The sequence below is a fragment of the Cydia fagiglandana genome, chromosome 24, assembly GCF_963556715.1.
Source record: "Cydia fagiglandana chromosome 24, ilCydFagi1.1, whole genome shotgun sequence".
In the NCBI taxonomy this organism is placed as follows: Eukaryota; Metazoa; Arthropoda; class Insecta; order Lepidoptera; family Tortricidae; genus Cydia; species Cydia fagiglandana.
This window is the reverse complement of record NC_085955.1, coordinates 7039541-7064675: the sequence shown is the minus strand read 5'-3', so window position 1 is coordinate 7064675 and position 25135 is coordinate 7039541. Positions and strand designations below refer to the sequence as shown.

Below are 25135 nucleotides of genomic sequence, written 5' to 3'. Positions count from 1 at the left end.
TTTGACGGTGGTTTGACGCCAGCCAGCCCAGCTCTCTAAAACAAACAAAACAACAATTATATGTAGTTACTTAATTTAAAAATATGTATAGTTATTTTTACAAGCAAAGGGCAAAGTTATTGTTTAACCTCATGTGTGTGTGCGCTAATAATATTGATACTAGAGCAAGCTAATAAATATATTTTTAAATCTTTAGATTCCGATCTAGTACTTACGTCACAATTATTAATGTGCACCAAGCATATTTTAATTATTATTAGTAAGTAGACCTTGCCTGCCCACTATACCTATGTATGTAATGTACTCGTATATAAAATAGGCATAACTAAGTATATAGAGATTCGATTGAACGTCTCCAGCTAGAGCTTTACACGCGTGTCTATTTACCACCCACCTCCCAGTAGGTACAGCATGCATAAATTCAGATATTTCTCCCTCTCTTCAAGAATCATCCATCCAACCATCATCATCATCATCTTCTTCTTCTTCCTTTTATTTTTCCCGACTTCCCGACTAGCATCGCCCTAACCCAAATCTAAATAATTAATTAAGTAATAAAGTATTCACCTATTACTCGCGTTTTCCAAATCCAAACATGTATTTCTCACACACGCACACTCGCTAACTTTTTAGTTAGTTTTACTAATAACACCATATATATATTTTAAAAACAAACAATCGCATTATCACCTGACACCTGTGAGGCTGTGACCTACTACTAGGTACTGATAACGACGACGACCAGGATGAACTGCCCAATTAGGTAAAGGATTCGCAAATAGTGCACAAAACAGACAGGGACACCCAACATCCCCTCACCCACTCACCTCAATTTTACCACATCAAAAATATTAATATAACTTATATAAAAATGGTTAACTACATATAGTAACTCAGAAGCCTAAGACTTCTCGTGTCCCTATGATGAATATAATTAAGTACATATATCAACCTAATATATCAACCTAAACAGATTCTTATGTCCAACGATAAACACACTAATTGCAATAATTTAATTTTAAGTATATCGTTTGTTTTAATATTAGGCGTAATATTCAGATAAATTTTTACTTTACTACTAAAACCAAAACTAAATAAAATACGACCTACCTACACGAGATTCTACCTACCTACCATGCCCGCACGTTCAGAGTGTGAGTTCGCGCTGCTGTATGATCCTCGTAGAAGAGAGTTTTTAAAAACCATCAGAATTATAATAATATTCATGAATATGGTGATATCGTAATGTATAATAGAACATAATTATATAAACGTAACATAAAATACATATCCCGTTTTACATCGGTACCAGCAGAGAGCAAACCGCTGAACGTAGGCAATCCAAGGCGCGGTACGGCTGTTTTACGACAGTGAAGACAACAAGTCAAAATAACATTATAACTATAATTTTCTACTTTTGTTATTGTGTCACATCTATCTATGGTATCTTCGCTTTTAACTGGAAGACACATAATATTGTTAAATGTAATTCTAATTAAGAAAAATCACTTTTTAAACAGACCCGAGGTGTCCGCAACCTATAATACCAAAAGTAAAGTTCCCTCATTCGTTTAACGGCGTTCCAAAACTTAAAACTTCTATTAAAATAGATATATCAATTCATAAAGAATATACATGTGCAATTTTATTATAATCATTATAATATAATTCACTATAAATTTAGTTTAATCATAAACGAGTAAGTGAAAAGTTGGAAGTGTTATTACGAGAAAACGTCCCGCGACATAAGGGTCTGCGTTACGGTTAAGCCGGAGTGGATATATAAAAAGTGGCGCCCCCATGCGACTCGTGTTTAGTACTCGCCAGCGCAGCGCTCCGCTTACACGCGTCCGCTGTTCTCTTTGCGCAGTTCGTGCGATTTACTAATTTGTTAAACTACATATATTACTTGGTTATTTAAATATGGCCGATACCGCAGTTGCTGCCGACGCTCCCGCCCCGGCGACGCCCGCGAAGAAGCCTAAGGCGTCCGCCTCCGCAGGCGCTAAGAAGCCTAAGGCGAAGCCCACCCACCCTAAGACGTCCGAGATGGTTAACAGCGCCATCAAGGAGCTGAAGGAGAGAAGCGGTTCGTCCCTGCAGGCTATCAAGAAATACATCGCCGCCCAGTACAAGGTCGACGCCGAGAAGCTGGCCCCTTTCATTAGAAAATATCTGAAGAGCGCAGTCGAATCCGGCGCACTCATACAGACCAAAGGCAAGGGCGCGTCCGGCTCGTTCAAACTGGAATCGAAGACTTCATCCGCCGGCAAGAAACCCGCCGCGGCCAAGAAATCTAGCGCTAAATCATCAGCCGCCGCTAAGAAGCCCGCCGCAGCTAAACCGGCTAAGGCGAAGAAGGCCGCCGCGTCCCCGGCCAAGCCTAAGGCCGCCACGAAGGACAAGAAGGCCGCCGCCGCCAAAAAGAAGCCCGCAGCGAAGAAACCTTCCACCCCCGCCAAGGGCAAGAGCGCCGCCGCGCCTAAGGCCAAGAAGACCGCGAAGCCGCCGACCAAGAAGCCTAAAGCTCCCAAGCCAAAGAAGGCTGCTGCCGCTCCCAAAGCGAAGCCCGCCGCTAAGAAGGCTGCCTCGAAGAAGTAAGAAGACTGCGCCATATTGTCGTCGTCGTCCTTACATCGGTCGCGGTAGTTGTCGTGATGGTAGAGGAGATGTCGATTGTCGTTGCTATAAATATTATACGACGACGTGTCTCGCCTCTTCTCGACTCACGTCATACGCCTGTGCGCGTTATACGCACATCAAAAAGCCCTTTTCAGGGCTAACAAATGTATTCAAAGGTTCATATCACCTCTGTTTCATTGCAATGAGCACATACACGAGTCGATCGATCGATTTATCAATGAGAGAATCGAAAGTGTTTTTATATATATAACATACCAAAAGGTGTTCGGATCGGAGTAAAAAGTCGAATATCAAGGCACAAAAGTCATCAATACGATGATGATGATTATCACACTGATAGAGATTATATTAGGTTTTCATTAATCATGAATTTACACCAACTTTTTATTGGAACGTAAATAAATAAATAAACATGATATGACGCAAGTCTTACATTTCAAACAATATTTAGTAAGTTATCTACATACTTAGTATACGTACGTATGGCCTATAGATATAGGCCAAATTATATAAATTAATGTGGAGTTATATGAACTTACTTATAGAATATTTTGTTATTAATTTATTTATTCATTCGCACTCTTGCATGCGGGGCGTCGATTGGTCGATCGGTCTCGTGTTATGTCGGCTCGTTATATCCCCACTATCAGCGCGCTCCGTGAGACTATATAGCTTAACGCGCGGCTTGCTAAAAAAATATTCTTGTCCGACACTCACGAGCAATACGTGCTCTCGTCCGTTGTGTGTAAACTGAAAACTTAAATCTCTCATCAAACATGTCTGGACGCGGTAAAGGTGGCAAGGTTAAGGGAAAGGCAAAGTCACGTTCTAACCGTGCCGGACTCCAGTTCCCCGTCGGCCGTATCCACAGGCTTTTACGCAAGGGCAACTACGCCGAGCGCGTCGGTGCCGGTGCCCCGGTGTACTTAGCCGCCGTCATGGAGTACCTGGCCGCTGAGGTTCTCGAGTTGGCAGGCAACGCCGCTCGCGACAACAAGAAGACCAGGATCATCCCTAGGCATCTCCAGCTGGCGATCCGCAACGACGAGGAGTTGAACAAGCTCCTCTCCGGTGTGACCATCGCCCAGGGTGGTGTGCTGCCTAACATTCAGGCCGTACTCCTGCCCAAGAAGACCGAGAAGAAGGCTTAAGTGTCCTCACTTCTCATCAGGCTACATCTCTAGCGGTAACACACGGCGACTGGTGAATGTGTGCATTTGTCTCGTGCGTACATTTATCGCACGCACGGGGCCTCTGTTACATTCCCGCCCGAGTGACCGTTACAAAAGGCCCTTTTCAGGGCCACAATATAATTCTGTGTAAAAGTTATAAGTTTCATGGCATAACGCATACGTATATGATGTCATTAGATCGATGAATAATAATAATAAAAAAAAAAAAAAAATAATTATGATACTACACATTTATGAATGAATTATAATTACGGTAAGAGTAGGTACTGAACTATAATGTGATTATCGTTCCTATAGTGAAAAACACATACATCACATAATTAAATATATTATAAATTAGACACTCGGATACACTCACTCACTTATTTGTTTATGGATGGCTCGGACGGATCAAAGACTTACTTACTTACTTACTTACTTACTTACTTAATTACTCAGCTACAACAGTGTGTCTCTGTAACAAAAGAATGATAAATAAATAAATAATTATAATATACCAAATTTTTGGCCGCCTACAGTTATAAAAATTGATGACAGATGGTTATGGTTCAAATATATTTTGGTTAACTCATTATTATTATTACATAGCATAGCACATCAGGCGGGTAATGTTTATTTATTATTGATAATATAATAATGAATATTTAAATACATAATATCAACACGCCCTCGCACTCCCCACCATGCCTACAGACGATGTTAATGATGCACGAACGCTATTGGTCGAGATACCGCGGGCTCGACGCTCGATCTTTAATCCCCTATTTCCCGTACGCTACGCTAGCAAAGATCGGGCGACCGTAAAAAAATATCATATTTCCAGTTCGACTCTCGTACTGTAAGCATCTAACTATATCGCAATGCCACCCAAGACTAGCGGTAAGGCCGCCAAGAAATCCGGCAAGGCCCAGAAGAACATCTCCAAGTCGGACTCTAAGAAAAAGAAGAAGCATAAGCGCAAGGAAAGCTACGCCATCTACATCTACAAGGTGCTCAAGCAGGTCCACCCCGACACCGGTATCTCCAGCAAGGCCATGTCGATCATGAACTCGTTCGTGAACGACATCTTCGAGCGCATCGCCGCCGAGGCCTCCCGCCTCGCTCACTACAACAAGAGGTCCACTATCACCAGCAGGGAGGTGCAGACCTCCGTGAGGCTCTTGCTGCCCGGTGAGCTCGCCAAGCACGCCGTCAGTGAAGGCACCAAGGCCGTCACCAAGTACACCAGCTCCAAGTAAGCGTACGTCGTTCCTCGTATGCGGTCTGTCTTCTCAATACACTTTTAGTGTAATGGGTTTAGGTAGTTCGTATTGCGACGACACGACACGCTTCGAGAGTGTGGTTTGTGCAACAACCAAAAAGGCCCTTTTCAGGGCCACAAATACGTTCTGAATATGATATAAGAAGTTTCTAACCGCGCATACTGTGTCAATCTGTCGATAAATATCAATAAAAAATATTATTTATTTACACATTACCAACACTTAATAATATAGGTTAAATAGGGTTAGGGACGTGTACATATGGCCCTTTATAAACTTTTGACATAGCACGAAATGTGCTATTTTACGCACTAGTGCCGGAAAATAGGACCATATGTACTGTAAAATAAGTAAGTTAGGTTCGCTAGAGTTAGGTTTCTCTAGGAGTTAGGTCAGGTTATGTTAGGTTCGCTAGAGTTAGGTTAGGTTAAGTTAGGTTCGCTAGAGTTAGGTTTCTTTAGGAGTTAGGTCAGGTTAAGTTAGGTTAGGTTACCAGATGCCAGGAATTTCCAAAACAAATCAAACTTGAACAATATATCGAGTATACTTACATAAATATCGCCTAACTTAACCTAACCTCGTAAGTTAGGTTTGCTGACCTGACTCGGTCAAATATTGTTATTTACAATCCTAACCTAACCTAGCTCCGCGGAACCTAACTAACTGTCCTAACTCATACATAATACCTAAAAAAAAAAAAAAAAAAAAGCAAATTTATTAATAATATTTCAATAATATTAATGTTATTGTAATTAGAAATCGTACCATTGGTGAGAAAGGAAAAGAGGGGCGAGGGGGACCGTGTATGTGAATTTTATAACCCTCTCGCTCACACGGACACTAACTCCGTCCCTTTCCGACGAGCACATAAAAAGCGCCTCTCGGCGTTGCGAAGTTTATTACCTCTCGTGACTCGTTGACGTAACGTAGTACCGTGTGTCGTAGTAATTTTTATTTTTCGCAATGGCCCGTACCAAGCAGACCGCTCGTAAATCCACCGGTGGTAAAGCGCCCCGTAAACAGCTCGCCACCAAGGCGGCCCGCAAGAGCGCGCCGGCCACCGGGGGCGTCAAGAAGCCCCATCGTTACAGGCCCGGCACCGTCGCCCTCCGTGAGATCCGTCGCTACCAGAAGAGCACTGAGCTTCTGATCCGCAAGCTGCCCTTCCAGCGTCTGGTGCGTGAGATCGCTCAGGATTTCAAGACCGACCTGCGCTTCCAGAGCTCTGCCGTTATGGCTCTCCAGGAGGCCAGCGAGGCTTACCTCGTCGGTCTCTTTGAGGACACCAACCTGTGCGCCATCCACGCCAAGCGTGTGACCATCATGCCCAAGGACATCCAGCTGGCTCGCAGGATCCGCGGTGAACGTGCTTAAAACCACCCGCCACGCTAAAATCGGCACGGAGCTAAATCACCGAACGCAGTCTGCGCCAACGCATTCGGTTACATTATATCTATTATTTTGTACCACGCGTTTTGCGTCTGGACATGCGAACGTGAAGCTTCTGTCATATATCAAAAGGCCCTTTTCAGGGCCACACATGATTCGAAAATTATATAATATGTTTCTTTGAACAAACACTTGCGTAGATAAATCGATCGATCAATATTATTAGTCATTAGTAAATATATACATCAATTCATACATAAGATGTACGGTAATATAGTAAGTAGTATATGAAATTTAACCGCGATATACTCTATTATGTAGTATAATGGAAAGAAGGAAAGTGAATTAAACTCGTGATATTACGCGCCAACTAAAAGTTAAGTTAAGACAAAATAATATAGATTTCTCGAAATTTTATCGACATAATTATTACCACTGACTGAATGCTAGAGGATAATATTAGAGATTAGAGGGGAATGAAATAGAAATAGAGAGTGCTACATATATGTAGTTAGTTATACATACGGCCTCTCTTCCATGAGCCGGTCGCCGTTATTATAGTTAGTAATTATATGTGAGTAACTACATATTTATATCCCCAAAATGAATTTAAATAACCATATCATATGAAATTATTTATCAATATTATATTATATTTCATGAATGAAAAATAAATCAAATATTAATGCTCCGATATCTCTAACCCCGTCCCCCGTCTCCCCGCAATAGGGTAAAGCGTATAAATATCGCACAGACGTCGATAGCCAGTTATTCCACTCGTGTCGACGCGCGCCGCAAGTCGTGTGTCGTTGTCCGTGTATTCCGTTCGAGAAGTCTCATATCTACTACAGGTCGCAATGACCGGTCGCGGTAAGGGAGGTAAAGGTCTGGGGAAAGGAGGAGCCAAGCGCCACAGGAAGGTGCTCCGTGATAACATCCAGGGTATCACCAAGCCCGCCATCCGTCGTCTCGCCCGCAGAGGTGGCGTCAAGCGTATCTCCGGTCTGATCTACGAGGAGACCCGCGGTGTTCTGAAGGTGTTCCTCGAGAACGTGATCCGTGACGCGGTCACCTACACCGAGCACGCCAAGAGGAAGACCGTCACCGCCATGGACGTCGTCTACGCTCTGAAGCGTCAGGGCCGCACCCTCTACGGTTTCGGTGGTTAAGCGCTCCGCTTGCACTTGGTCCGCCGCGCGCGACATCGTGTAATATGTACTGACGCATGTATTACCGTATCGCGCGCGCGCGCGCGCCCCGGCGCCCGCGTCCTCAGACGCAAATACAAAAAGGCCCTTTTCAGGGCCGCAAATAATTCTAACTATATGCACCGCAAATACAAAGTTTCAGCAACGACACATACGGACAAACAATCGATCGATCGATCTATCTATCTAATAATATGTATAATAACTTACTTACCCCGCACCGCAAGTCCAATTTTCTAACTTGTAACAGCAGCCAGCCACCTCGTTCGCCGCCTGCTTTGACGGTGGTTTGACGCCAGCCAGCCCAGCTCTCTAAAACAAACAAAACAACAATTATATGTAGTTACTTAATTTAAAAATATGTATAGTTATTTTTACAAGCAAAGGGCAAAGTTATTGTTTAACCTCATGTGTGTGTGCGCTAATAATATTGATACTAGAGCAAGCTAATAAATATATTTTTAAATCTTTAGATTCCGATCTAGTACTTACGTCACAATTATTAATGTGCACCAAGCATATTTTAATTATTATTAGTAAGTAGACCTTGCCTGCCCACTATACCTATGTATGTAATGTACTCGTATATAAAATAGGCATAACTAAGTATATAGAGATTCGATTGAACGTCTCCAGCTAGAGCTTTACACGCGTGTCTATTTACCACCCACCTCCCAGTAGGTACAGCATGCATAAATTCAGATATTTCTCCCTCTCTTCAAGAATCATCCATCCAACCATCATCATCATCATCTTCTTCTTCTTCCTTTTATTTTTCCCGACTTCCCGACTAGCATCGCCCTAACCCAAATCTAAATAATTAATTAAGTAATAAAGTATTCACCTATTACTCGCGTTTTCCAAATCCAAACATGTATTTCTCACACACGCACACTCGCTAACTTTTTAGTTAGTTTTACTAATAACACCATATATATATTTTAAAAACAAACAATCGCATTATCACCTGACACCTGTGAGGCTGTGACCTACTACTAGGTACTGATAACGACGACGACCAGGATGAACTGCCCAATTAGGTAAAGGATTCGCAAATAGTGCACAAAACAGACAGGGACACCCAACATCCCCTCACCCACTCACCTCAATTTTACCACATCAAAAATATTAATATAACTTATATAAAAATGGTTAACTACATATAGTAACTCAGAAGCCTAAGACTTCTCGTGTCCCTATGATGAATATAATTAAGTACATATATCAACCTAATATATCAACCTAAACAGATTCTTATGTCCAACGATAAACACACTAATTGCAATAATTTAATTTTAAGTATATCGTTTGTTTTAATATTAGGCGTAATATTCAGATAAATTTTTACTTTACTACTAAAACCAAAACTAAATAAAATACGACCTACCTACACGAGATTCTACCTACCTACCATGCCCGCACGTTCAGAGTGTGAGTTCGCGCTGCTGTATGATCCTCGTAGAAGAGAGTTTTTAAAAACCATCAGAATTATAATAATATTCATGAATATGGTGATATCGTAATGTATAATAGAACATAATTATATAAACGTAACATAAAATACATATCCCGTTTTACATCGGTACCAGCAGAGAGCAAACCGCTGAACGTAGGCAATCCAAGGCGCGGTACGGCTGTTTTACGACAGTGAAGACAACAAGTCAAAATAACATTATAACTATAATTTTCTACTTTTGTTATTGTGTCACATCTATCTATGGTATCTTCGCTTTTAACTGGAAGACACATAATATTGTTAAATGTAATTCTAATTAAGAAAAATCACTTTTTAAACAGACCCGAGGTGTCCGCAACCTATAATACCAAAAGTAAAGTTCCCTCATTCGTTTAACGGCGTTCCAAAACTTAAAACTTCTATTAAAATAGATATATCAATTCATAAAGAATATACATGTGCAATTTTATTATAATCATTATAATATAATTCACTATAAATTTAGTTTAATCATAAACGAGTAAGTGAAAAGTTGGAAGTGTTATTACGAGAAAACGTCCCGCGACATAAGGGTCTGCGTTACGGTTAAGCCGGAGTGGATATATAAAAAGTGGCGCCCCCATGCGACTCGTGTTTAGTACTCGCCAGCGCAGCGCTCCGCTTACACGCGTCCGCTGTTCTCTTTGCGCAGTTCGTGCGATTTACTAATTTGTTAAACTACATATATTACTTGGTTATTTAAATATGGCCGATACCGCAGTTGCTGCCGACGCTCCCGCCCCGGCGACGCCCGCGAAGAAGCCTAAGGCGTCCGCCTCCGCAGGCGCTAAGAAGCCTAAGGCGAAGCCCACCCACCCTAAGACGTCCGAGATGGTTAACAGCGCCATCAAGGAGCTGAAGGAGAGAAGCGGTTCGTCCCTGCAGGCTATCAAGAAATACATCGCCGCCCAGTACAAGGTCGACGCCGAGAAGCTGGCCCCTTTCATTAGAAAATATCTGAAGAGCGCAGTCGAATCCGGCGCACTCATACAGACCAAAGGCAAGGGCGCGTCCGGCTCGTTCAAACTGGAATCGAAGACTTCATCCGCCGGCAAGAAACCCGCCGCGGCCAAGAAATCTAGCGCTAAATCATCAGCCGCCGCTAAGAAGCCCGCCGCAGCTAAACCGGCTAAGGCGAAGAAGGCCGCCGCGTCCCCGGCCAAGCCTAAGGCCGCCACGAAGGACAAGAAGGCCGCCGCCGCCAAAAAGAAGCCCGCAGCGAAGAAACCTTCCACCCCCGCCAAGGGCAAGAGCGCCGCCGCGCCTAAGGCCAAGAAGACCGCGAAGCCGCCGACCAAGAAGCCTAAAGCTCCCAAGCCAAAGAAGGCTGCTGCCGCTCCCAAAGCGAAGCCCGCCGCTAAGAAGGCTGCCTCGAAGAAGTAAGAAGACTGCGCCATATTGTCGTCGTCGTCCTTACATCGGTCGCGGTAGTTGTCGTGATGGTAGAGGAGATGTCGATTGTCGTTGCTATAAATATTATACGACGACGTGTCTCGCCTCTTCTCGACTCACGTCATACGCCTGTGCGCGTTATACGCACATCAAAAAGCCCTTTTCAGGGCTAACAAATGTATTCAAAGGTTCATATCACCTCTGTTTCATTGCAATGAGCACATACACGAGTCGATCGATCGATTTATCAATGAGAGAATCGAAAGTGTTTTTATATATATAACATACCAAAAGGTGTTCGGATCGGAGTAAAAAGTCGAATATCAAGGCACAAAAGTCATCAATACGATGATGATGATTATCACACTGATAGAGATTATATTAGGTTTTCATTAATCATGAATTTACACCAACTTTTTATTGGAACGTAAATAAATAAATAAACATGATATGACGCAAGTCTTACATTTCAAACAATATTTAGTAAGTTATCTACATACTTAGTATACGTACGTATGGCCTATAGATATAGGCCAAATTATATAAATTAATGTGGAGTTATATGAACTTACTTATAGAATATTTTGTTATTAATTTATTTATTCATTCGCACTCTTGCATGCGGGGCGTCGATTGGTCGATCGGTCTCGTGTTATGTCGGCTCGTTATATCCCCACTATCAGCGCGCTCCGTGAGACTATATAGCTTAACGCGCGGCTTGCTAAAAAAATATTCTTGTCCGACACTCACGAGCAATACGTGCTCTCGTCCGTTGTGTGTAAACTGAAAACTTAAATCTCTCATCAAACATGTCTGGACGCGGTAAAGGTGGCAAGGTTAAGGGAAAGGCAAAGTCACGTTCTAACCGTGCCGGACTCCAGTTCCCCGTCGGCCGTATCCACAGGCTTTTACGCAAGGGCAACTACGCCGAGCGCGTCGGTGCCGGTGCCCCGGTGTACTTAGCCGCCGTCATGGAGTACCTGGCCGCTGAGGTTCTCGAGTTGGCAGGCAACGCCGCTCGCGACAACAAGAAGACCAGGATCATCCCTAGGCATCTCCAGCTGGCGATCCGCAACGACGAGGAGTTGAACAAGCTCCTCTCCGGTGTGACCATCGCCCAGGGTGGTGTGCTGCCTAACATTCAGGCCGTACTCCTGCCCAAGAAGACCGAGAAGAAGGCTTAAGTGTCCTCACTTCTCATCAGGCTACATCTCTAGCGGTAACACACGGCGACTGGTGAATGTGTGCATTTGTCTCGTGCGTACATTTATCGCACGCACGGGGCCTCTGTTACATTCCCGCCCGAGTGACCGTTACAAAAGGCCCTTTTCAGGGCCACAATATAATTCTGTGTAAAAGTTATAAGTTTCATGGCATAACGCATACGTATATGATGTCATTAGATCGATGAATAATAATAATAAAAAAAAAAAAAAAATAATTATGATACTACACATTTATGAATGAATTATAATTACGGTAAGAGTAGGTACTGAACTATAATGTGATTATCGTTCCTATAGTGAAAAACACATACATCACATAATTAAATATATTATAAATTAGACACTCGGATACACTCACTCACTTATTTGTTTATGGATGGCTCGGACGGATCAAAGACTTACTTACTTACTTACTTACTTACTTACTTAATTACTCAGCTACAACAGTGTGTCTCTGTAACAAAAGAATGATAAATAAATAAATAATTATAATATACCAAATTTTTGGCCGCCTACAGTTATAAAAATTGATGACAGATGGTTATGGTTCAAATATATTTTGGTTAACTCATTATTATTATTACATAGCATAGCACATCAGGCGGGTAATGTTTATTTATTATTGATAATATAATAATGAATATTTAAATACATAATATCAACACGCCCTCGCACTCCCCACCATGCCTACAGACGATGTTAATGATGCACGAACGCTATTGGTCGAGATACCGCGGGCTCGACGCTCGATCTTTAATCCCCTATTTCCCGTACGCTACGCTAGCAAAGATCGGGCGACCGTAAAAAAATATCATATTTCCAGTTCGACTCTCGTACTGTAAGCATCTAACTATATCGCAATGCCACCCAAGACTAGCGGTAAGGCCGCCAAGAAATCCGGCAAGGCCCAGAAGAACATCTCCAAGTCGGACTCTAAGAAAAAGAAGAAGCATAAGCGCAAGGAAAGCTACGCCATCTACATCTACAAGGTGCTCAAGCAGGTCCACCCCGACACCGGTATCTCCAGCAAGGCCATGTCGATCATGAACTCGTTCGTGAACGACATCTTCGAGCGCATCGCCGCCGAGGCCTCCCGCCTCGCTCACTACAACAAGAGGTCCACTATCACCAGCAGGGAGGTGCAGACCTCCGTGAGGCTCTTGCTGCCCGGTGAGCTCGCCAAGCACGCCGTCAGTGAAGGCACCAAGGCCGTCACCAAGTACACCAGCTCCAAGTAAGCGTACGTCGTTCCTCGTATGCGGTCTGTCTTCTCAATACACTTTTAGTGTAATGGGTTTAGGTAGTTCGTATTGCGACGACACGACACGCTTCGAGAGTGTGGTTTGTGCAACAACCAAAAAGGCCCTTTTCAGGGCCACAAATACGTTCTGAATATGATATAAGAAGTTTCTAACCGCGCATACTGTGTCAATCTGTCGATAAATATCAATAAAAAATATTATTTATTTACACATTACCAACACTTAATAATATAGGTTAAATAGGGTTAGGGACGTGTACATATGGCCCTTTATAAACTTTTGACATAGCACGAAATGTGCTATTTTACGCACTAGTGCCGGAAAATAGGACCATATGTACTGTAAAATAAGTAAGTTAGGTTCGCTAGAGTTAGGTTTCTCTAGGAGTTAGGTCAGGTTATGTTAGGTTCGCTAGAGTTAGGTTAGGTTAAGTTAGGTTCGCTAGAGTTAGGTTTCTTTAGGAGTTAGGTCAGGTTAAGTTAGGTTAGGTTACCAGATGCCAGGAATTTCCAAAACAAATCAAACTTGAACAATATATCGAGTATACTTACATAAATATCGCCTAACTTAACCTAACCTCGTAAGTTAGGTTTGCTGACCTGACTCGGTCAAATATTGTTATTTACAATCCTAACCTAACCTAGCTCCGCGGAACCTAACTAACTGTCCTAACTCATACATAATACCTAAAAAAAAAAAAAAAAAAAAGCAAATTTATTAATAATATTTCAATAATATTAATGTTATTGTAATTAGAAATCGTACCATTGGTGAGAAAGGAAAAGAGGGGCGAGGGGGACCGTGTATGTGAATTTTATAACCCTCTCGCTCACACGGACACTAACTCCGTCCCTTTCCGACGAGCACATAAAAAGCGCCTCTCGGCGTTGCGAAGTTTATTACCTCTCGTGACTCGTTGACGTAACGTAGTACCGTGTGTCGTAGTAATTTTTATTTTTCGCAATGGCCCGTACCAAGCAGACCGCTCGTAAATCCACCGGTGGTAAAGCGCCCCGTAAACAGCTCGCCACCAAGGCGGCCCGCAAGAGCGCGCCGGCCACCGGGGGCGTCAAGAAGCCCCATCGTTACAGGCCCGGCACCGTCGCCCTCCGTGAGATCCGTCGCTACCAGAAGAGCACTGAGCTTCTGATCCGCAAGCTGCCCTTCCAGCGTCTGGTGCGTGAGATCGCTCAGGATTTCAAGACCGACCTGCGCTTCCAGAGCTCTGCCGTTATGGCTCTCCAGGAGGCCAGCGAGGCTTACCTCGTCGGTCTCTTTGAGGACACCAACCTGTGCGCCATCCACGCCAAGCGTGTGACCATCATGCCCAAGGACATCCAGCTGGCTCGCAGGATCCGCGGTGAACGTGCTTAAAACCACCCGCCACGCTAAAATCGGCACGGAGCTAAATCACCGAACGCAGTCTGCGCCAACGCATTCGGTTACATTATATCTATTATTTTGTACCACGCGTTTTGCGTCTGGACATGCGAACGTGAAGCTTCTGTCATATATCAAAAGGCCCTTTTCAGGGCCACACATGATTCGAAAATTATATAATATGTTTCTTTGAACAAACACTTGCGTAGATAAATCGATCGATCAATATTATTAGTCATTAGTAAATATATACATCAATTCATACATAAGATGTACGGTAATATAGTAAGTAGTATATGAAATTTAACCGCGATATACTCTATTATGTAGTATAATGGAAAGAAGGAAAGTGAATTAAACTCGTGATATTACGCGCCAACTAAAAGTTAAGTTAAGACAAAATAATATAGATTTCTCGAAATTTTATCGACATAATTATTACCACTGACTGAATGCTAGAGGATAATATTAGAGATTAGAGGGGAATGAAATAGAAATAGAGAGTGCTACATATATGTAGTTAGTTATACATACGGCCTCTCTTCCATGAGCCGGTCGCCGTTATTATAGTTAGTAATTATATGTGAGTAACTACATATTTATATCCCCAAAATGAATTTAAATAACCATATCATATGAAATTATTTATCAATATTATATTATATTTCATGAATGAAAAATAAATCAAATATTAATGCTCCGATATCTCTAACCCCGTCCCCCGTCTCCCCGCAATAGGGTAAAGCGTATAAATATCGCACAGACGTCGATAGCCAGTTATTCCACTCGTGTCGACGCGCGCCGCAAGTCGTGTGTCGTTGTCCGTGTATTCCGTTCGAGAAGTCTCATATCTACTACAGGTCGCAATGACCGGTCGCGGTAAGGGAGGTAAAGGTCTGGGGAAAGGAGGAGCCAAGCGCCACAGGAAGGTGCTCCGTGATAACATCCAGGGTATCACCAAGCCCGCCATCCGTCGTCTCGCCCGCAGAGGTGGCGTCAAGCGTATCTCCGGTCTGATCTACGAGGAGACCCGCGGTGTTCTGAAGGTGTTCCTCGAGAACGTGATCCGTGACGCGGTCACCTACACCGAGCACGCCAAGAGGAAGACCGTCACCGCCATGGACGTCGTCTACGCTCTGAAGCGTCAGGGCCGCACCCTCTACGGTTTCGGTGGTTAAGCGCTCCGCTTGCACTTGGTCCGCCGCGCGCGACATCGTGTAATATGTACTGACGCATGTATTACCGTATCGCGCGCGCGCGCGCGCCCCGGCGCCCGCGTCCTCAGACGCAAATACAAAAAGGCCCTTTTCAGGGCCGCAAATAATTCTAACTATATGCACCGCAAATACAAAGTTTCAGCAACGACACATACGGACAAACAATCGATCGATCGATCTATCTATCTAATAATATGTATAATAACTTACTTACCCCGCACCGCAAGTCCAATTTTCTAACTTGTAACAGCAGCCAGCCACCTCGTTCGCCGCCTGCTTTGACGGTGGTTTGACGCCAGCCAGCCCAGCTCTCTAAAACAAACAAAACAACAATTATATGTAGTTACTTAATTTAAAAATATGTATAGTTATTTTTACAAGCAAAGGGCAAAGTTATTGTTTAACCTCATGTGTGTGTGCGCTAATAATATTGATACTAGAGCAAGCTAATAAATATATTTTTAAATCTTTAGATTCCGATCTAGTACTTACGTCACAATTATTAATGTGCACCAAGCATATTTTAATTATTATTAGTAAGTAGACCTTGCCTGCCCACTATACCTATGTATGTAATGTACTCGTATATAAAATAGGCATAACTAAGTATATAGAGATTCGATTGAACGTCTCCAGCTAGAGCTTTACACGCGTGTCTATTTACCACCCACCTCCCAGTAGGTACAGCATGCATAAATTCAGATATTTCTCCCTCTCTTCAAGAATCATCCATCCAACCATCATCATCATCATCTTCTTCTTCTTCCTTTTATTTTTCCCGACTTCCCGACTAGCATCGCCCTAACCCAAATCTAAATAATTAATTAAGTAATAAAGTATTCACCTATTACTCGCGTTTTCCAAATCCAAACATGTATTTCTCACACACGCACACTCGCTAACTTTTTAGTTAGTTTTACTAATAACACCATATATATATTTTAAAAACAAACAATCGCATTATCACCTGACACCTGTGAGGCTGTGACCTACTACTAGGTACTGATAACGACGACGACCAGGATGAACTGCCCAATTAGGTAAAGGATTCGCAAATAGTGCACAAAACAGACAGGGACACCCAACATCCCCTCACCCACTCACCTCAATTTTACCACATCAAAAATATTAATATAACTTATATAAAAATGGTTAACTACATATAGTAACTCAGAAGCCTAAGACTTCTCGTGTCCCTATGATGAATATAATTAAGTACATATATCAACCTAATATATCAACCTAAACAGATTCTTATGTCCAACGATAAACACACTAATTGCAATAATTTAATTTTAAGTATATCGTTTGTTTTAATATTAGGCGTAATATTCAGATAAATTTTTACTTTACTACTAAAACCAAAACTAAATAAAATACGACCTACCTACACGAGATTCTACCTACCTACCATGCCCGCACGTTCAGAGTGTGAGTTCGCGCTGCTGTATGATCCTCGTAGAAGAGAGTTTTTAAAAACCATCAGAATTATAATAATATTCATGAATATGGTGATATCGTAATGTATAATAGAACATAATTATATAAACGTAACATAAAATACATATCCCGTTTTACATCGGTACCAGCAGAGAGCAAACCGCTGAACGTAGGCAATCCAAGGCGCGGTACGGCTGTTTTACGACAGTGAAGACAACAAGTCAAAATAACATTATAACTATAATTTTCTACTTTTGTTATTGTGTCACATCTATCTATGGTATCTTCGCTTTTAACTGGAAGACACATAATATTGTTAAATGTAATTCTAATTAAGAAAAATCACTTTTTAAACAGACCCGAGGTGTCCGCAACCTATAATACCAAAAGTAAAGTTCCCTCATTCGTTTAACGGCGTTCCAAAACTTAAAACTTCTATTAAAATAGATATATCAATTCATAAAGAATATACATGTGCAATTTTATTATAATCATTATAATATAATTCACTATAAATTTAGTTTAATCATAAACGAGTAAGTGAAAAGTTGGAAGTGTTATTACGAGAAAACGTCCCGCGACATAAGGGTCTGCGTTACGGTTAAGCCGGAGTGGATATATAAAAAGTGGCGCCCCCATGCGACTCGTGTTTAGTACTCGCCAGCGCAGCGCTCCGCTTACACGCGTCCGCTGTTCTCTTTGCGCAGTTCGTGCGATTTACTAATTTGTTAAACTACATATATTACTTGGTTATTTAAATATGGCCGATACCGCAGTTGCTGCCGACGCTCCCGCCCCGGCGACGCCCGCGAAGAAGCCTAAGGCGTCCGCCTCCGCAGGCGCTAAGAAGCCTAAGGCGAAGCCCACCCACCCTAAGACGTCCGAGATGGTTAACAGCGCCATCAAGGAGCTGAAGGAGAGAAGCGGTTCGTCCCTGCAGGCTATCAAGAAATACATCGCCGCCCAGTACAAGGTCGACGCCGAGAAGCTGGCCCCTTTCATTAGAAAATATCTGAAGAGCGCAGTCGAATCCGGCGCACTCATACAGACCAAAGGCAAGGGCGCGTCCGGCTCGTTCAAACTGGAATCGAAGACTTCATCCGCCGGCAAGAAACCCGCCGCGGCCAAGAAATCTAGCGCTAAATCATCAGCCGCCGCTAAGAAGCCCGCCGCAGCTAAACCGGCTAAGGCGAAGAAGGCCGCCGCGTCCCCGGCCAAGCCTAAGGCCGCCACGAAGGACAAGAAGGCCGCCGCCGCCAAAAAGAAGCCCGCAGCGAAGAAACCTTCCACCCCCGCCAAGGGCAAGAGCGCCGCCGCGCCTAAGGCCAAGAAGACCGCGAAGCCGCCGACCAAGAAGCCTAAAGCTCCCAAGCCAAAGAAGGCTGCTGCCGCTCCCAAAGCGAAGCCCGCCGCTAAGAAGGCTGCCTCGAAGAAGTAAGAAGACTGCGCCATATTGTCGTCGTCGTCCTTACATCGGTCGCGGTAGTTGTCGTGATGGTAGAGGAGATGTCGATTGTCGTTGCTATAAATATTATACGACGACGTGTCTCGCCTCTTCTCGACTCACGTCATACGCCTGTGCGCGTTATACGCACATCAAAAAGCCCTTTTCAGGGCTAACAAATGTATTCAAAGGTTCATATCACCTCTGTTTCATTGCAATGAGCACATACACGAGTCGATCGATCGATTTATCAATGAGAGAATCGAAAGTGTTTTTATATATATAACATACCAAAAGGTGTTCGGATCGGAGTAAAAAGTCGAATATCAAGGCACAAAAGTCATCAATACGATGATGATGATTATCACACTGATAGAGATTATATTAGGTTTTCATTAATCATGAATTTACACCAACTTTTTATTGGAACGTAAATAAATAAATAAACATGATATGACGCAAGTCTTACATTTCAAACAATATTTAGTAAGTTATCTACATACTTAGTATACGTACGTATGGCCTATAGATATAGGCCAAATTATATAAATTAATGTGGAGTTATATGAACTTACTTATAGAATATTTTGTTATTAATTTATTTATTCATTCGCACTCTTGCATGCGGGGCGTCGATTGGTCGATCGGTCTCGTGTTATGTCGGCTCGTTATATCCCCACTATCAGCGCGCTCCGTGAGACTATATAGCTTAACGCGCGGCTTGCTAAAAATGATATTAAAAGGACGAAAAAGGACGAACGACTTCGCTCCGCGCCGCCGTCGTGACCGCACGCATACTTCGTACTGCGAAGCCGTGTGTGTCACGAATAACATCTTGGCGGCCCCCAACACCTGAGCACCTGGGCCCCCCTACACCTGAGCACCATCGACGCAGCGGACTCACCTCCCAACCCGATGCCTGCCACCTTTACCGCGAGCACCATCGACGCAGCGGACTCACCTCCCAACCCGATGGCTCCTCCTTCAAACACAAGCACCATCGACGCAGCGGACTCACCTCCCGATCCCGATGGCGCCTACATCTACAGACACCACCGCCGTGGCGGGCCACCACACCCGCGCGGCCGTGAACTCTACTACTCTACAGCTTCAGACACCATCGCCGTTCGGACCAGATGCGCCGCTCGCCCTTGACCACACACCTCTAGCACCTCAGCCGGAGCGGGCCACACCACCCGCACGACTACAATTCCAGACACCATCGCCGTAGCGGACCTAACCGCCCGCACGACCTTGATCGACCACCACAGCTCCATCTCCTGCAGCACCAGCGCGTCTGCCAGCAACATGGACGCACAGAAACTCACCTCACAACAGAAGCACTGTCATCCATAAAATGATGACGTTTGACCTCCCCACGAGGTGGGGAGCGACCCGATACAGCCGTCACAGCCGGAAGGCGGATACGGCCACGCATACCTCCTGCGAGGTATCGCATGACATACTACTACTGCTAAAAAAATATTCTTGTCCGACACTCACGAGCAATACGTGCTCTCGTCCGTTGTGTGTAAACTGAAAACTTAAATCTCTCATCAAACATGTCTGGACGCGGTAAAGGTGGCAAGGTTAAGGGAAAGGCAAAGTCACGTTCTAACCGTGCCGGACTCCAGTTCCCCGTCGGCCGTATCCACAGGCTTTTACGCAAGGGCAACTACGCCGAGCGCGTCGGTGCCGGTGCCCCGGTGTACTTAGCCGCCGTCATGGAGTACCTGGCCGCTGAGGTTCTCGAGTTGGCAGGCAACGCCGCTCGCGACAACAAGAAGACCAGGATCATCCCTAGGCATCTCCAGCTGGCGATCCGCAACGACGAGGAGTTGAACAAGCTCCTCTCCGGTGTGACCATCGCCCAGGGTGGTGTGCTGCCTAACATTCAGGCCGTACTCCTGCCCAAGAAGACCGAGAAGAAGGCTTAAGTGTCCTCACTTCTCATCAGGCTACATCTCTAGCGGTAACACACGGCGACTGGTGAATGTGTGCATTTGTCTCGTGCGTACATTTATCGCACGCACGGGGCCTCTGTTACATTCCCGCCCGAGTGACCGTTACAAAAGGCCCTTTTCAGGGCCACAATATAATTCTGTGTAAAAGTTATAAGTTTCATGGCATAACGCATACGTATATGATGTCATTAGATCGATGAATAATAATAATAAAAAAAAAAAAAAAATAATTATGATACTACACATTTATGAATGAATTATAATTACGGTAAGAGTAGGTACTGAACTATAATGTGATTATCGTTCCTATAGTGAAAAACACATACATCACATAATTAAATATATTATAAATTAGACACTCGGATACACTCACTCACTTATTTGTTTATGGATGGCTCGGACGGATCAAAGACTTACTTACTTACTTACTTACTTACTTACTTAATTACTCAGCTACAACAGTGTGTCTCTGTAACAAAAGAATGATAAATAAATAAATAATTATAATATACCAAATTTTTGGCCGCCTACAGTTATAAAAATTGATGACAGATGGTTATGGTTCAAATATATTTTGGTTAACTCATTATTATTATTACATAGCATAGCACATCAGGCGGGTAATGTTTATTTATTATTGATAATATAATAATGAATATTTAAATACATAATATCAACACGCCCTCGCACTCCCCACCATGCCTACAGACGATGTTAATGATGCACGAACGCTATTGGTCGAGATACCGCGGGCTCGACGCTCGATCTTTAATCCCCTATTTCCCGTACGCTACGCTAGCAAAGATCGGGCGACCGTAAAAAAATATCATATTTCCAGTTCGACTCTCGTACTGTAAGCATCTAACTATATCGCAATGCCACCCAAGACTAGCGGTAAGGCCGCCAAGAAATCCGGCAAGGCCCAGAAGAACATCTCCAAGTCGGACTCTAAGAAAAAGAAGAAGCATAAGCGCAAGGAAAGCTACGCCATCTACATCTACAAGGTGCTCAAGCAGGTCCACCCCGACACCGGTATCTCCAGCAAGGCCATGTCGATCATGAACTCGTTCGTGAACGACATCTTCGAGCGCATCGCCGCCGAGGCCTCCCGCCTCGCTCACTACAACAAGAGGTCCACTATCACCAGCAGGGAGGTGCAGACCTCCGTGAGGCTCTTGCTGCCCGGTGAGCTCGCCAAGCACGCCGTCAGTGAAGGCACCAAGGCCGTCACCAAGTACACCAGCTCCAAGTAAGCGTACGTCGTTCCTCGTATGCGGTCTGTCTTCTCAATACACTTTTAGTGTAATGGGTTTAGGTAGTTCGTATTGCGACGACACGACACGCTTCGAGAGTGTGGTTTGTGCAACAACCAAAAAGGCCCTTTTCAGGGCCACAAATACGTTCTGAATATGATATAAGAAGTTTCTAACCGCGCATACTGTGTCAATCTGTCGATAAATATCAATAAAAAATATTATTTATTTACACATTACCAACACTTAATAATATAGGTTAAATAGGGTTAGGGACGTGTACATATGGCCCTTTATAAACTTTTGACATAGCACGAAATGTGCTATTTTACGCACTAGTGCCGGAAAATAGGACCATATGTACTGTAAAATAAGTAAGTTAGGTTCGCTAGAGTTAGGTTTCTCTAGGAGTTAGGTCAGGTTATGTTAGGTTCGCTAGAGTTAGGTTAGGTTAAGTTAGGTTCGCTAGAGTTAGGTTTCTTTAGGAGTTAGGTCAGGTTAAGTTAGGTTAGGTTACCAGATGCCAGGAATTTCCAAAACAAATCAAACTTGAACAATATATCGAGTATACTTACATAAATATCGCCTAACTTAACCTAACCTCGTAAGTTAGGTTTGCTGACCTGACTCGGTCAAATATTGTTATTTACAATCCTAACCTAACCTAGCTCCGCGGAACCTAACTAACTGTCCTAACTCATACATAATACCTAAAAAAAAAAAAAAAAAAAAGCAAATTTATTAATAATATTTCAATAATATTAATGTTATTGTAATTAGAAATCGTACCATTGGTGAGAAAGGAAAAGAGGGGCGAGGGGGACCGTGTATGTGAATTTTATAACCCTCTCGCTCACACGGACACTAACTCCGTCCCTTTCCGACGAGCACATAAAAAGCGCCTCTCGGCCTCTCTAAAACAAACAAAACAACAATTATATGTAGTTACTTAATTTAAAAATATGTATAGTTATTTTTACAAGCAAAGGGCAAAGTTATTGTTTAACCTCATGTGTGTGTGCGCTAATAATATTGATACTAGAGCAAGCTAATAAATATATTTTTAAATCTTTAGATTCCGATCTAGTACTTACGTCACAATTATTAATGTGCACCAAGCATATTTTAATTATTATTAGTAAGTAGACCTTGCCTGCCCACTATACCTATGTATGTAATGTACTCGTATATAAAATAGGCATAACTAAGTATATAGAGATTCGATTGAACGTCTCCAGCTAGAGCTTTACACGCGTGTCTATTTACCACCCACCTCCCAGTAGGTACAGCATGCATAAATTCAGATATTTCTCCCTCTCTTCAAGAATCATCCATCCAACCATCATCATCATCATCTTCTTCTTCTTCCTTTTATTTTTCCCGACTTTTATTTATCAAGATTAACATATCTAGTGGGGGCCCGGAGCAAGCTTTCACTGAGAAATAAGCTCACCATCTACAAAACCTGCATCAGACCAGTGTTCTCGTACGCCAGTGTGGCCTTTGCTCACGCCTCACAGGCAAAGATCAGAACACTACAGACGATGCAAAACAAGTTCCTCAGGAGCGCAGCAGGAGCCCCCTATTATATCAGGAATATTAGACTACATACTGATTTAGATATGCCGTCCTTGTCGAAATACTTCCAGGATATCTCCAGGAGGTATTTCGACAAGGCGGTACACAGTACCAACCCGCTCATAGTAAAGGCTGCTGACTACGAGCCCGCCCCGCATGTCAAGAAAGATAAACGCAGGCCTAGACACGTTCTTTTAGACGAGGACGACATTTTCACCTTAACTAGTACTATGGAAAAAGAATGTGATGTTGAGTTTGGGCCAACATCTGCAGCTTGTATTGACTCTGAAACCGAAGAGGGCAGGGTTTACCTGCCAAGTTTTACTGAAGAGTTATCAAACTCCACACCTGTCTCTGTCCAGACCACTCCTGCTTCGCAATCTCCTGTGCCATTAGGTACAGGCCTAGATGTGGTAGGAATGTAACTAGAAGCCAAGCTTCCCACAAGACTGGACCTCCATCCATAATTGGGCATTTACCCAATTCTATTTAAATATTTGATAAATATACTGTGTACTTTAGGAGAGAGTTATGATACTGTAAATATATTTTCTTTGTGTAAAGTAGCTAGAGGCGTGGCACGAGGCGGGGCCTCCACCGTGGATAGTAGGTAGGGGGCGTGGCCAGTGCCTTGCGCTCGCAAAGTGTAGCAAAGTGTAGATAGACTGTTATGACCACGTTAAGTAACTAAATTCATTGCTTAAATAATAATAAGATAACAAGGTATGAATGACTACCACAAAAAATGTGTTAGCTTCAGAAAACTTCAATAATTATTGAAGATTATTGAATTAATTATGTAAATATGTGCTTTGTTTTGTAAATACGCTTGTAAAATTCTACAAATATAACTTAATTGATTATTTGTTTGTAAATATACTTTGAATTGTTAGTAAATTCTATAAATATAGTTTTAAGCTAATTTATGTACAGATTAGAGTTAGAATACAGACTAGATTACATTGTATAAACAGTTAGCTCTCAGGTTGATGCTAACTGTAAAAATTGTTCCTCTTTGGGTATTGAGAAATAGGGCCGGACTAGTCCGGCCGACTCTAAATTCTATGTTAAAAAAAAAAAAAAAAAAAAAAAAAAAAAAAATGCGAAGTTTATTACCTCTCGTGACTCGTTGACGTAACGTAGTACCGTGTGTCGTAGTAATTTTTATTTTTCGCAATGGCCCGTACCAAGCAGACCGCTCGTAAATCCACCGGTGGTAAAGCGCCCCGTAAACAGCTCGCCACCAAGGCGGCCCGCAAGAGCGCGCCGGCCACCGGGGGCGTCAAGAAGCCCCATCGTTACAGGCCCGGCACCGTCGCCCTCCGTGAGATCCGTCGCTACCAGAAGAGCACTGAGCTTCTGATCCGCAAGCTGCCCTTCCAGCGTCTGGTGCGTGAGATCGCTCAGGATTTCAAGACCGACCTGCGCTTCCAGAGCTCTGCCGTTATGGCTCTCCAGGAGGCCAGCGAGGCTTACCTCGTCGGTCTCTTTGAGGACACCAACCTGTGCGCCATCCACGCCAAGCGTGTGACCATCATGCCCAAGGACATCCAGCTGGCTCGCAGGATCCGCGGTGAACGTGCTTAAAACCACCCGCCACGCTAAAATCGGCACGGAGCTAAATCACCGAACGCAGTCTGCGCCAACGCATTCGGTTACATTATATCTATTATTTTGTACCACGCGTTTTGCGTCTGGACATGCGAACGTGAAGCTTCTGTCATATATCAAAAGGCCCTTTTCAGGGCCACACATGATTCGAAAATTATATAATATGTTTCTTTGAACA

The 25135-nt window shown here is 43.3% G+C and overlaps 11 protein-coding genes and 1 pseudogene across 11 annotated transcripts; all 12 read left to right on the top strand.

The window, feature by feature from the left end:
- The first annotated feature begins 1923 nt into the window (after positions 1-1923).
- Positions 1924-2601, top strand: LOC134676509 (histone H1C-like). The gene has a single exon (XM_063534895.1). The coding sequence runs from the start codon at positions 1924-1926 to the stop codon at positions 2599-2601; it is 678 nt and encodes a 225-aa protein (XP_063390965.1).
- An 815-nt stretch (positions 2602-3416) lies between these two features.
- LOC134676494 (histone H2A) lies at positions 3417-3794 on the top strand. Its single transcript, XM_063534878.1, has one exon. The coding sequence runs from the start codon at positions 3420-3422 to the stop codon at positions 3792-3794; it is 375 nt and encodes a 124-aa protein (XP_063390948.1). The 5' UTR covers positions 3417-3419.
- Positions 3795-4696: 902 nt separating this feature from the next.
- LOC134676214 (histone H2B) lies at positions 4697-5074 on the top strand. The gene has a single exon (XM_063534536.1). The coding sequence runs from the start codon at positions 4697-4699 to the stop codon at positions 5072-5074; it is 378 nt and encodes a 125-aa protein (XP_063390606.1).
- A 981-nt stretch (positions 5075-6055) lies between these two features.
- LOC134676094 (histone H3) lies at positions 6056-6472 on the top strand. Its single transcript, XM_063534374.1, has one exon. The coding sequence runs from the start codon at positions 6062-6064 to the stop codon at positions 6470-6472; it is 411 nt and encodes a 136-aa protein (XP_063390444.1). The 5' UTR covers positions 6056-6061.
- Positions 6473-7344: 872 nt separating this feature from the next.
- Positions 7345-15628, top strand: LOC134676090 (uncharacterized; annotated as a pseudogene).
- Positions 9896-10573, top strand: LOC134676091 (histone H1C-like). Its single transcript, XM_063534372.1, has one exon. It carries the CDS (start codon positions 9896-9898, stop codon positions 10571-10573), a length of 678 nt encoding a protein of 225 aa, XP_063390442.1.
- On the top strand, positions 11389-11766 carry LOC134676095 (histone H2A). Its single transcript, XM_063534375.1, has one exon. It carries the CDS (start codon positions 11392-11394, stop codon positions 11764-11766), a length of 375 nt encoding a protein of 124 aa, XP_063390445.1. The 5' UTR covers positions 11389-11391.
- Positions 12669-13046, top strand: LOC134676093 (histone H2B). The gene has a single exon (XM_063534373.1). The coding sequence runs from the start codon at positions 12669-12671 to the stop codon at positions 13044-13046; it is 378 nt and encodes a 125-aa protein (XP_063390443.1).
- A 2239-nt stretch (positions 15629-17867) lies between the features above and the next one.
- On the top strand, positions 17868-18545 carry LOC134676510 (histone H1C-like). The gene has a single exon (XM_063534896.1). It carries the CDS (start codon positions 17868-17870, stop codon positions 18543-18545), a length of 678 nt encoding a protein of 225 aa, XP_063390966.1.
- A 1568-nt stretch (positions 18546-20113) lies between these two features.
- Positions 20114-20488, top strand: LOC134676097 (histone H2A). Its single transcript, XM_063534378.1, has one exon. The coding sequence runs from the start codon at positions 20114-20116 to the stop codon at positions 20486-20488; it is 375 nt and encodes a 124-aa protein (XP_063390448.1).
- A 902-nt stretch (positions 20489-21390) lies between these two features.
- On the top strand, positions 21391-21768 carry LOC134676096 (histone H2B). Its single transcript, XM_063534377.1, has one exon. The coding sequence runs from the start codon at positions 21391-21393 to the stop codon at positions 21766-21768; it is 378 nt and encodes a 125-aa protein (XP_063390447.1).
- A 2748-nt stretch (positions 21769-24516) lies between these two features.
- Positions 24517-24933, top strand: LOC134676084 (histone H3). Its single transcript, XM_063534366.1, has one exon. The coding sequence runs from the start codon at positions 24523-24525 to the stop codon at positions 24931-24933; it is 411 nt and encodes a 136-aa protein (XP_063390436.1). The 5' UTR covers positions 24517-24522.
- Positions 24934-25135: the final 202 nt, after the last annotated feature.

What these genes read in the sequence shown, in the direction of transcription:
- LOC134676510 (XM_063534896.1), top strand. Translation starts at nt 17,868, where the DNA reads ATGGCCGATACCGCAGTTGCTGCCGACGCTCCCGCCCCGGCGACGCCC.
- LOC134676084 (XM_063534366.1), top strand. Translation starts at nt 24,523, where the DNA reads ATGGCCCGTACCAAGCAGACCGCTCGTAAATCCACCGGTGGTAAAGCG.
- LOC134676494 (XM_063534878.1), top strand. Translation starts at nt 3,420, where the DNA reads ATGTCTGGACGCGGTAAAGGTGGCAAGGTTAAGGGAAAGGCAAAGTCA.
- LOC134676093 (XM_063534373.1), top strand. Translation starts at nt 12,669, where the DNA reads ATGCCACCCAAGACTAGCGGTAAGGCCGCCAAGAAATCCGGCAAGGCC.
- LOC134676509 (XM_063534895.1), top strand. Translation starts at nt 1,924, where the DNA reads ATGGCCGATACCGCAGTTGCTGCCGACGCTCCCGCCCCGGCGACGCCC.
- LOC134676095 (XM_063534375.1), top strand. Translation starts at nt 11,392, where the DNA reads ATGTCTGGACGCGGTAAAGGTGGCAAGGTTAAGGGAAAGGCAAAGTCA.
- LOC134676091 (XM_063534372.1), top strand. Translation starts at nt 9,896, where the DNA reads ATGGCCGATACCGCAGTTGCTGCCGACGCTCCCGCCCCGGCGACGCCC.
- LOC134676097 (XM_063534378.1), top strand. Translation starts at nt 20,114, where the DNA reads ATGTCTGGACGCGGTAAAGGTGGCAAGGTTAAGGGAAAGGCAAAGTCA.
- LOC134676214 (XM_063534536.1), top strand. Translation starts at nt 4,697, where the DNA reads ATGCCACCCAAGACTAGCGGTAAGGCCGCCAAGAAATCCGGCAAGGCC.
- LOC134676096 (XM_063534377.1), top strand. Translation starts at nt 21,391, where the DNA reads ATGCCACCCAAGACTAGCGGTAAGGCCGCCAAGAAATCCGGCAAGGCC.
- LOC134676094 (XM_063534374.1), top strand. Translation starts at nt 6,062, where the DNA reads ATGGCCCGTACCAAGCAGACCGCTCGTAAATCCACCGGTGGTAAAGCG.